This window comes from Balaenoptera borealis, assembly GCF_965194805.1.
Source record: "Balaenoptera borealis genome assembly, chromosome: 9".
NCBI classification, from domain to species: domain Eukaryota; kingdom Metazoa; phylum Chordata; class Mammalia; order Artiodactyla; family Balaenopteridae; genus Balaenoptera; species Balaenoptera borealis.
The window spans coordinates 16,751,684-16,763,825 of record NC_138873.1 but is presented as its reverse complement, the minus strand read 5'-3'; the positions used below and the strand labels follow the sequence as shown (position 1 = coordinate 16,763,825).

The following is a 12,142-nucleotide window of genomic DNA, read 5'->3' as shown; positions in this document are numbered from 1 at the left end:
TGCCAGTATTATGCAGGTAACACAGGACCTCACCATCATCCCCCTTAAGCTGCAGCATTGCAGACAACGGCTCACGTGCAACCCTGCTTCTTTTGCAGAGCATAGGAAACTTGGAAACATGACTGTGACCGTGAAGAAGACCGTCCCCTCTCCTGAGGCTGTGCAGATTCTCTACCAGCGAATGAGATACGAGTACGAGTTCTACCACTACGTCAAGGAGCAGTTCCACCTGCTGAAGCGCAAGTTCGGACTGAAGTCCCGGGTCAGCCACCCCGTGCTGAGACCCCAGTTCTTCATTCCGACCCCACTGGAAACCGAGGAGCCGATTGATGACGAGGAACAGGACGATGAGAAGTGGCTCGAAGATATTTATAAGAGGTGATGCCAGCTCTGTGTTGCCTCCAATGGCTTAATCTCCCTTTCCAGAAAGTTTTTTGTTTGGGGAAGAAAAACCCTTAAGGGACGAAATTAATGCTCGGCAGCATTAAAAAGAACAAAACGTTCCCACAGGTTGGGGTCATTGGGAGATGCCCGGTTTTGCGGGTTTTATTTGTTTGATTTTATTCTGTGTTTTTCTGGCTCCTTGGGTCCTTCTGAGGTACACTACATGGCTCCATCACAAGGCATCTCATCATAAAATAGCTTTTCTTCCCCTAGCATAAATGAGAGAAAGCGGAGAAATAGAGCCTATAGCCCAATAACTTATCATTTGTAAGATGACCTATAAAAATATTACCTCAGTGGTAGGAAACATCCAGACTTGTTTATTTCAGTAGCAACACAAAACCACTTCAGAGACCAGGGAATCTACTCTAGAAGAGGAGGAGAGGAGGAGAAGTAAGTAAGAGGAGAAGGTCAGACAGATAAGGGCATCAGAAGGAAAGATGCCCCTGGGTAAGTGGTTTCTGCCCACACGGGTAGAATTCTGCCTCTGGTCCATCTCAGGGGACACTTTCACCAAGAGCAGCACGCTTATTATCTCTGAAAGAGCAAGTAGGCTTGTGCCACACCCTTCACCAGTCCAGAGCCTTGAGTACCTCTCAAGGTCAAAGCGCATGGCAAACTCCATTGAGGCATTTCATTTCCAAGCACCATTCTGACAGATTTCAAAGTAGCATAGCCAGGAAAAGAGTTTGTTGGCTGTGTAAAGAAGAGCATGGGCAAGACAGATCAACTCTGGAGGACATGTGGCCTAGGAAAATGGCATGGCTGTGTCCTTTGCACCCAACATGAAACATGTCTCTTACCAGCATTGCTTTAACTGGAAACCCAGGAACCAATTTAGCTCTGACATTTGACTCCTGTGGCATAAGTTCTAAGCCTGACCACAGACAATGCATGATCTATCAGGCACACCCCTGGCCAGCTGTGTCCCAAAGTAGCTGGTATCTTTTACCTTCTAGGTCCCTTAAGAGGTACTTGTTTTTGGTGTTTTGGGGGCTCAGAAAGGGCTACTGAGTTCTGTGCAGGCAGCAGTCAAAATACAGTTCCACTTATTATGGAAGCAACTCCCTGCTGAGAACCCTTACTAGGACATCGGGAAGAGAAGCAGGAGCTTCCGGGTAAGAGACTGCTTGGCCAGATTTATGAGTAGGTGTCTGCCCCCAAAGTGATCTGAGTAGAAGTCGGGCAGTTCCATTCCTCCAAAATATCTCCTCCCCATCCCTTTCCCATCACCTGCCCATCTCCGTGGTGCCTTGGTTCAATCATTAGAAATCTATTTCTTTGGATTTGAGAAGTTTTCATCTTTGACCACCCCCCCCCCCCGAAAATACATATACTCTTGGGTGGATAATATACAGCAATATGAGAAGCAGGGGTGCAGGTGCTGGTGACAGGCAAGGTACTTGGGACAAATTTTGTCTCCTTCATGTTTTTTCCCCTAGAGCCAGCCCTTCAAGAGCCCTAGCAAAGTGTGAGTTGGGAATACTTAATAGTAAATAAGACTCTGACTTTACACAAGCTACACATTTTCTGCTTTTCAGAAACCAACAAGTCTCTCTAGAATTTTTTTCTTCGTTCACTAAAATTGGACAGTAGCCAAGATATAAAGCAAGTCATTTGGAACCTGTCAAGTGTGCACTAAAGCTACTTTATTATGAGATGTATTGAGAAGGCTCCACCCCGCAGGAGTCCAGTGAAGGCTGGGACCACAGAGGCACAGAGTCCAGCATTTGGCCACTTGTGGGCCTCCTTTCTGCCTCAGAGAACTGGGGCAGGGAAGTGATGAAGGGAAATGTTCTTAGAAGAGGAAATGTCCTTTGTCCTGTTTAGAGAGACCAGGGCCCTACCGTTAGGCTTACTTTAAAAATCAACCCGGAGAAGAGCCATCATACGCAACAAAAGAGCAAGAGCTGCTGCCTGGTACCTTGTGAGTCCTTTCCTTTGAAATCGCATATAAAGAATGATCGTTAGTTTACACACTGTGCAATCTCATTATCTGAAAATAAGGTCTGCTAAGGGTTCTCTGCTGTTGTCAGCACATCAGGACAATTGGTCATTTTAAAAAATGCATCCTCTTAGTGCAAGTTCACATGAGCACTTGCACCTGTGTGTTCAAAGGCATTTATTGTCAGCAGTGATCATTATAACATCACAGCGAACGAGGCTGGCTGATTTACTTACAGGGCCTTAATGTAATTTTGCCCCAACAAACAGCCTCTGGGCCCTAAAAGTCAAGGCACTTCATCAGTTTATCTGGCACACACGACAGCGTTTCTCTGGCCCTGAGCCCAACACAGTTTGTACTTCATGAAATATATTGTACATTTTACATAGTTTAATTTAAAAAATACATTTTAAGCTGGTTGATCTTTGACTGCCTTATTTATTATAAGCTTTCAGCACATTCCAAGGTTTTAGTTACTCAGGAAGGAGTTAATTAAAATGATTTTATTTTGGTCTGATGGATGTTTTTTTAAAAGGAAAATTATTATTATGAACCTTCAGCCTACTTTCCTTGAGTGCCGTAAAAGTGCTTGTAAATTGTTTTGTTATGTTTTTTTAAGAAGAAAAAATGGTGTTCGACATTGATGGAAATTCAGAAATATATATGGAACTGAAACATTAGCTTAGCTAAAATAAAAGCAATCTGTGTTTGACATGAAGTGTTCCTTAACTTATTCATTACCCATGTAAATAAATGAATATAAAGAAGTTGAAATTTTTTCCATTCTGTCGATAGCTGGAAATAAAGGTGCCTGCAGATCCTCACCGCCCCCTCAGCCTTCTTAGTAGGCCAGGCTTCTTCCTTAAGATGTGATTTTGGGAAAGATGTATTTTTAACAATCTAGAAACTCTTATTCTTATAATTAGATGACACTAAACACCCGCTGGCTTCGTTGCTCTGTGCACTCTGGTTGGTTGGGTGTCAGGGTGCTTCGTCGGAATCCCCAGCCATGATAGCGGGGTATCTATGCTGCCCTCCTGCAGTCACGTGGGAAAATAAGGCTGTGCCATCCCACGTCGCTCGGCGAGTACTCTGATCTCCTTCTCAGGCATGCAGAGCCTCCAAAGGTGGGTGATTCTAACCTCCCAAGTGAGCAGCCTCTAATCCAGAAACGCTCTTCCTGAGAAGTTTCCCTGCTGCATCAAATGGAACTCACAGAGAGAGAGAGGGAATCCCCATGCTTTCTAAATACTGGACGCTCCAGGCCAACTCCATGTGACTATTTTGTAAAAGAAAAGAACCAGAATCTTGGTACTAGATGAAAGAAAAATCCATTTTGGTAAAAATAACATGCTTAACTTCAGGTAAGAATCTGAGAGTCTTAAACAGCAAAGTGATAAGTGGTTACCTTTCCTTATCAGTTAATTTGTCTGTAACCCAGTCACAAGACGTTTGACTCTGAGTGAACTTTAAAGGCAAAAGTACTAAACAAAACCAGGACTCTGCCCCCTCTGGAGCTGCTTGTGTGTTCTGAAGTTCGTTATAAGTATGCTGTTACCTGCGGGTTTATCCAATGAGCTATTTGGCCTCGAATGAATTTTATAGGTAATGGCAGTATTTCTTAAAAGGCAAAATGATGATCCACAGCCATTCAGGAAGACAATTCTGTGGGTCAAAATTGTGAAACTCCCTTCAAATAAAAATAAAGAGGATTTATTTTACTAAAATAATTTACTTCCACCTGATGACAAAGAAATCGATTTTTTAAAGTATTTTGAATACCCTGCCAAAGAAAAGTCTATTTTAGGCTACCAGTATTGAGTCTGTTAAGAAAAACACATGGAACTTCTTTCACAGCTCAGAAAACTCATTGTGGTGTAACCCAGTGTATTCGTTTGCTAGAGCTGTCATAACAGAGTTCCACAGACAGAGTGGCTTAAACAGCAGAAATTTATTTTCTCGCAATTCTGGAGGCTAGAAGTCTGAGCTTAAGGTGTCAGCAGGGTTGGTTTCTTCTGAGGCCTCTCTCCTTGGCTTGCACATGGCCATCTTCTCCCTGTGTCTTCACGTGGTCTTCACTCCATGTGTGTTCATGTCTGTATCCAAATTTCCTCTTTTTATAAGGATTCCAGTCATCCTGGATTAAGGCCCACTCTGAAGACCTCATTTGAATTTGTTCACCTCTGTAAAAACCCTACCTCCAAATATAATCACATTCTGAGGTACTGTGGGTTAGGGCATCAATATATGAATTTCATGGGGACACAAATCAGCCTGTAACACCCAGATGACAGCAGAAAAGTTAGAGCAGATGAAGTGAACTCCAACTAGGAGAGAAGCAAACCTTAAATCACAGACCGCTAGGGCTGCAGTGGGGCTCAGCAGTCATCTGGTCCTTTCCCTCATTTTACAGATGAGGAAACCAAGGTCCAGATGGGAGATGCAAATACATCACGGGCTTTTTCCATTCAGAGTTTAATTAACTTTTGAGTATCTACCAAATTAAAACCATAAAATAGTGGTGGAACCAGAGTCCATCTACTGACCTAGAATCCGGAATGGAAATGATAAGGCACATTTAGCCACTCCCAGTACCACCTGCCACCTGAAGGGAGCACGGCGAGCTGCCCTCTGCAGCTCTCCTAGGAGCTGGGGGTGTAGGACCCTCTTCCGCAGAGGGAGGCCCTATTGGTTTTCAAGCACTTACGTCCTCAGAAACTGGTGTCAGATAGTCTAGATTTTTCTCTCTACTCAGAGGTTCTTGTTTTTGGATAAACAGACTTGGACCACGTTTGCCGATCTCAAATTATAGAGTTTCGTTTTTCTTAGAGGCAAAATGAAAAGTCATGTCCTACTTCCTGTAAGGCGTTTTAGATGGACCCATCTCAAAAAATAAAGTCAAATGCAGCTCATAAAGCTAGTTGAAGGTGAGTGCAGACATGCCCTTGGAAAACCAGAACTAGAAGATAACCAGGCCCTGATCACTCGCAGGCCTCCTTGCTCACCGACTGTTCCACTCACTTGAGAATTCCTTTCTGCCTAGGGCAGGCTTGGCTCATGGCTCGGGCGCTGCTCGCTCCCAGGGAACACCCAGGCCCACAGATGTTCATGGGTCACAGAATTGTGAACTGACCACTTGTGCATTTTGGATTTCAACTTGTAAACATGGGGATTCCCTTTTTTTAAAAAAAGAAAGAAAGAAAGAAAAGAAAGAGAAAAAAGAAGGAAGGGAAGAAAAATCATCACGCAAAGGAAAAATGTGAGCTAAGTTTTTCCTTTTGGAATCTTGGCGTGTGGGTGTAGCTATCTTCAATCTGGCTTTTGCCAGACCCTGTATGCTTTGAGCAGGCATGGAGCAATCTGCCTTACACTGCACTGCCAGAACATTCAGACTTGACCTGTAACACGCCTCATTCCAGTCCTGAGCAGGGACAGCCGGGAGGACAGGCTGCGCCAGACACAGCACACTGACTGCTTGGTGCAACTCAGAGAAGAGGCGAAAAGCAGGAAGCAGAGCGTTGACTGACTGGGGCAAGCAGCGAAGTCCCCAAGGCCAAGTCTCAGATGGTCTATTTCACTGGGCATTTGAGTAAATCACTTGACCTCCCCACGCCTGAAGTCAACCCAGCTGGAAAGCATTAGGAAGAACATAGGACGTCCCTTGACAACGAAGAGCTGCTTCTGGGATGAACCTTGTCCCACCCTCCACCCCCATAGGCTAAGAGACTAAGAACCACAGTCCTTCTGGGGCTGTGTCCCCAGCAAAAGAGGATAGAATTACACATAAGTCCAGATCCACTGACGCCCCCAACCCCTCACGTCTTCCAGGGCTGTTGCCCAGTGTACCAATGAGTCGAAAAGCAGCACTTCCGAAATGTGAACGGAGCTGATGGGCAGAGGCTCATTCTACTGGATGCGAGTCAGTGTTATCCACGACAAACCACTCTGTGGATTTCCATTTTTCTCAACACTCCCTTTGGGAGTTTATCTAGCTGTGAGTTATAGGATTCCTCTTTAACTCACAGCTTCTACTAAATACAGGCTTCCTCTAAGTCGTTTAAAGTACCCTGTGTCTGTGATCCTATTAATAAGAAGGAGCTTAGACCATCCTTGCGAATTAGCGCAGGTTGCGTACAAGGAAAAGTTTCAATAAAAGTTGAAAACCTGACAGGACGGGGTGCTGTCGTTTTTGGAGTCTTGTTTCTCATTCTCAGAAGTGGCATCACTGCTGTGATGTGGGAGAAATCTGGTAATGATTTTGTGGGCTGCTGATGTGTTCAGCATGGCCGATCCTTCTGAGGGCCTTCCTTCCACTATAGGACGGCCATGGTTTGAGACTTTAATACGTTGGTTACTAATGATTCACATGGAAAGGAGAGTTATGACACTAACCATAAACTTCCTTACAGCCATCCTATTTGCTGCTTGTATCAAATGCACTGCTTTCTTTCCTCCTTTGGCGCACTCTCCTATTTGTTCTCCATCTTTGATTGAAAGTTAATGAAATTCTAATCCAGTGCATGTTCCCAAAGGATAATTCACGAACCAGGTGTGTGAGATAGGCGTGGAAAAAAACATTGTGTTAATCTGGGAAATGCCGAAGTTCAAAGACTAGTGTCATACAGTACAGTGGTATCTTAAGAGCATGCTAAGGGCCTGGAGGAATATTGCAATTAAAAAAATCAGTTTATTTTGTCAAACCCTACATTTCTCAAAACTAAGACCCATTAAATAGCCTGTGGAACTAGTGTTCTGGAGATTATGCTTTGAGAAGCATTGTTTTAATGTAAGTCATTTCCTCCTCATTGGAAGAGTTTCTTTCCCTCTGCTATGGTTCATTTTTTGGTCTTCCAATGGTCCATGTATACTGCTTGAGGAAAATATATTTACCGATGATTAACATTTTGACAAATAGAAGATGAAGGCAAATAACATTTTTAGTAAAATAATTAACAAGGAATCATATTCTAGTTTTGCTTATTCGCCCTGATTTCAATTCCCTCCCTCATGAGAAAGTCTTTGTAAAATAAAACTTTTTATGCTTTTTAATATGATTTGGGTACCTCAAATCAATTCAGTCCTTCCATGACGATGGTGCTCAAATCAAATTGGGTAACAGACATCTGCACCCTATCTTCCCTGGTCTGTGGTTGGTTATACAGTAGGAAGGAAACAGTGGCAAAAGAGAGATCTCAAGTTGTTCAGATAAGGTTGGTGTTTGGAGATAAGAACTCTCAGCTCTTGAACTTGAGCTCAGCTTTTGCACACTGGGGCACCTGTGTTGTTCAGCACACTAGGGGGAGCCGTATCCATAACAATTTACTCAAGAAATTCCAAGGTCTTTCCAAACCTAATTTTTCTCCCATACCTGCTTATTTTCCTTCAATGCTTTAGGGTAGTATGGGCGAGAGGCAAGTCATGGTTAAGGTATTTAAAACACAACATACACACTGTCAATTGAGCAATACGTTATTATTTCTCCCAGGCTGTGTAACCTACTTTAGTTTTGTTGCTCTTGTTCTAAAATCACTATAGTATTTTAAAAATCAGTCTTTATCAGACAATCTTTCCTGAATGTGTTGTATAATTACAACATGATTGAAACTCTGATTTGATGAGTCACAAGAGGTGACTTATGTGATGACTCGATGATCGTCATAACCCTCAAGCAATCCCACCATTGCAGCTATAAAGGTAAGTAGAAAGTAGTACAATGAAACAAACATGGATGTCAGAAGAAGTCAAGAATGCCATATTGCCCTGTCATCAAGGCAGCCCAAACTAGAAAATTCAGATAATTCTCAATTCAAATTCTTTTAATATACAAAAACTCACTGGCACACAGAGGGGCTCAATGTGGAGGAGGTGAATGATCAGTGAAGACCTGAATAAAAAGGTTTCATGTGGGATTTGTGCTACACCCACAGGGACAGTGGAATTTGCAGAAAATAGCAGGGCAGATCTAAAGCACAAAGATCACTCTACCTTTATAGCAGATCTGCAAGAAGGGTCTTGTACCCTGTGTGTGTAATAGGAAATAAAATTCCCATGAAGTTAAATAATGAGCTCCTGGTAGCACAGTAAGTAGCAGGGCCAGGATGCATGTCCAAAAAGGCAAGATACGACTGAGGCTGACTGCCAAGGACTTTGGAAGAAATTTGTATTTCACTCTAAGGGCAACGAGAAGCTCCCTTGGGCATTTCAGAAAAGGAAAGTAACATGAGGAAACCATTTTTCTATTTCTAAATTAATTAACAGGTGAGCTGATTATCCTCCCTTTGTCCTCCTCCCCTTCCTTTCACTACCCTTCTTCACAGACTCCATCTCCTGAGATGCCGATCCCTGTGAATTGTGTCACCCGGCCTCACTGTCTGCTGCCTCTCTGGTGGATTTGACCAATGGGTGGCGTGCAGGAAATGGGGAACTTCTGAATGGAATTCTGCCTCTGACTATATAGTGGGGGAAGAAATGCAAGGCAAAACTCTGGTTTAGTCATCCCATGTGTGCATGGGGGATGGGCTCATGGGTGTTGGCCATGAGACTGGAGAAGAAGGACAGAAGCCAGAACTTTAAGTTGGTTCCATGACCGATTTCAATCAGTGGAAAACAGTGCCTTGCACAGAAGTGCTCAGCAAATATTTGCTGAGTTGAATACACCACAAGGAGCTAAGGGAAAATACAGCATTAACTCAAATATTTCAGCTTGGGTAGGGATGTAAGTCATAGAAATGAGATGATGGGGTGAAAGGGCTGACTTAGTGGGTAGAGGAGTCCAGCTGGAGATGTGTGGCTGTGTTGAGGTCAATGTGCTTGCTCACCCCTTCCTCTATTTCATTGTCCTCAGAGGCAGGGTTCCCAGCGGACATTACATGGATCCCCCCAGCCCTCTGTGTGGCCACAAGCACCTGGGACTGGGTCCCAAATTCCCTCTAGTCAGCACTAGAGTGCTATACAAATCTAACCATTTCTAGGTGTGCCATGATGTGGAAAAAAAAGGTTGGGAAGCCCACTTCTAATTTACTCTACCCAAAATACACACAATTCTTTTGTTTTGATTTTTTTTTTCTTAACACAAGCCTTTTCTTTCCAGGTTCTGCAATTCCTTTTCTTTTACACTAATCATTATTTGACTTCCATGTAAGCATATACAGATACCAGAGCACTGACTCACCATCAATAAGGGGACCTGTTTAATTTTTCTAGCAAAGGTGATGGATTAGAAACCTGTCCATCTTAGACTGCTACAGACCAATTTGGAGAACATGGCAAAACTAATTGACATAAAAGCCAATCTTTGATTTCAGCCTCATGAGCACCAGCCTCGAACAAACTGGCCAACCATATATCCCAAGAAAAATAGGAATCAGACATTTATTACCATTCTCATGCTGAAAATAATTAAGCTGTGCACCTAGAGTCTCCCTGTCACTGAAATGATTAAAAAGTAAAAAGTTTCCATAATTATAAATGGTATTTAGTATTGATCAGCTAAACCATGATCAATATCCAGTCTTGATATTCATCCCTAAAGAGGGTTTTATATATATTACTTGGCATTCAAATATATACATGCTAAAATTAAAATAGTTTGAAATTAATATTTTAGAATTCATAAATTTAAAATGCAAAGGGTAGTTTATTTGACTGGATAGTTTAGGAGTCAGAGGTAAACATTTATTTCAGTCTCACATACTGTGCTGCACATTTGCATAGTTCCAAATCATGTTTAAAAACACTTTCATATATGTTATATCAGCCCTATGCGTAGACAGCTATATGATAGGAGTATATATAGGAAACTGAAACTCAAAGAGGCAAACTGATTTACATGAGGTCACAGAGTAGCTGAACTGATTCTAGAAACTTCTAATTCCTTGTCTGTTGCTTTCTTGTCTAAATTATGCCTCCACAGCCAACATACAGGAAATAATAGTCTTTGTTCTTCATTCATTAGATATGGACTCCTGGGAGTCCATAGGAGCGCAACATTTGAACTCTTATCCTAAGAGTTTAACATAATAGAAACAGCTGCTCCTCATTTGGGGCATTTTTTGAAGCTCTTAATCCAGACACAAGCCTTTCACGGGGAGATTCTACTGAAATAAGACCTATATTTTACCTGGTTTGATGTTTACTACATAATACCTATTAGTGTAAATTTTAGTTTCATGGAAATAAAGAGAAAAACTGCAATGTGATTGGATTAAGACATAAACTTAGTTGAGTGGAAATCTAAAAATGTCCCCTTTTCCCATTCCTTGTATATTAGTGTCCAAGTCTTGGGGACAGGTTGTAAGAATGAGGAAGCGGGAGGTGGGGGCAGAAAGATGTCAGGAATCAGGTTTCCCAGCCTCCCCACACTTACCTCCTTCCCCAAAAGACTCCCCTTCAATTCATCCCTGGATTCCAGGCACTTAATCCCTGTGATGGTCAGGTGAGATACGTGTTCTAGTTGTAACTTGCACTGGGGCTGTCGTGGGCAAATCCAGGCCTCTAGCTATCTTCCTGACTCTGGCCAGAACGCTAGCTTGAAACCCAGGAGCACCACGAGGGCAGAGGCCAGTAGCTGGCCTCTACCCAGAGACTCAGATGCAGCAAACACGCTCGGATCTCAGGGACTATGGATATTTGCCCTTTTATTATGCCCTCTTTTCTTGTTTTCTCTTTTCTTTCTTTTTTTAAAATAGCACAAATAAAAAATACCGTTCAATATCACTTATATGTGGAATCTAAAAAAAATAATACAAATGAACTTATTTACGAAACAGAGATAGACTCACAGACATAGAAAACCAACTTATGGTTACCAAACAGGAAAGGGTGGGGAGGGATAAATTGGGAATTTGGGATTAAGAGATACACACTACTGAATGTAAAATAGATAAATAAAGACCTACTGTATAGCACAGGGCACTATATTCAATATTATCATATAGGTAATAACCTATAATGGAAAAGAATCTGAAAAAGAATATGTATATATGTATAACTGAACCACTTTGCTGTACACCTGAAACTAACACCACATTGCAAGTCAACTATACTACAATTTAAAAAAAGAAAAAAAGAAAAGAAAAAATTAAAATGATTTTACTCTATTACCCCATATATGCCTCTATGCTCCAGTGAATTGACAGGCTTTATGTTATATTGTGCAAGTGAACACAAATCATAGAGGACTCTTATTTGGGGGTGAGGAAGGACTTTAAACAGAAGCACAGTAGGAAAACTCACAAAGAAAAAAGTATTAGAACCTCTGAGGTTAAAAAAAAAAAAAGAGTCACAGTTAAAAAGTAAATAACAAATGGGGAGAAATACTTGCAGCAGAAATGGCAGATAAAAGATTGAAACTGCTACATAAAGAACTTACATAAATCAATAAAAAGAGTAAAACATGTGCAAAAGACATGTTAGTTCTCAGAACTCAGCTCTACAAAAAGCGAAAAACATGAAAAAATTGTCATCCTCATAAATAACCAAAGAAACCTGAACTGAATCAATGTGATGCCACTTTTGACACTTTAGTGACAAACAAACATAAGCCGTAAAAGTGGGCTAACGTCTGGGATGAGCAGAGTATGGTGAAACAGTCTCACTCTGCTGATAGCAATAAAATCAGTGCCTTTCTGAAAAGTAATTTAGTAATTCATACCAAAACCCACAATAAAGTAAACACTGAGATGCTAACTAGTTTGGAAGCTCAGCTGAAAGTGCTGATTTCATAGCATCATAACCAAAATCTAGAATCATCTA

The 12,142-nt window shown here is 41.8% G+C and overlaps 1 protein-coding gene across 4 annotated transcripts in view; it reads left to right on the top strand.

Annotated features, from left to right (window-relative positions):
* UST (uronyl 2-sulfotransferase) overlaps window positions 1-12,142 on the top strand; it is a 388,933-nt gene that overhangs the window by 284,842 nt on the left and 91,949 nt on the right. Inside the window, exon 8 of one of the 4 annotated variants that reach the window (XM_082405537.1) lies at window positions 99-11,682. The exons of the other annotated variants lie outside the window; for them this stretch is intronic. Coding sequence (XP_082261663.1) covers window positions 99-382 — 284 coding nt within the window. The 3' untranslated portion in view covers window positions 383-11,682. Of the gene's footprint in view, window positions 1-98; window positions 11,683-12,142 lie in introns of those variants that run through there. 4 annotated transcript variants of the gene reach the window in all.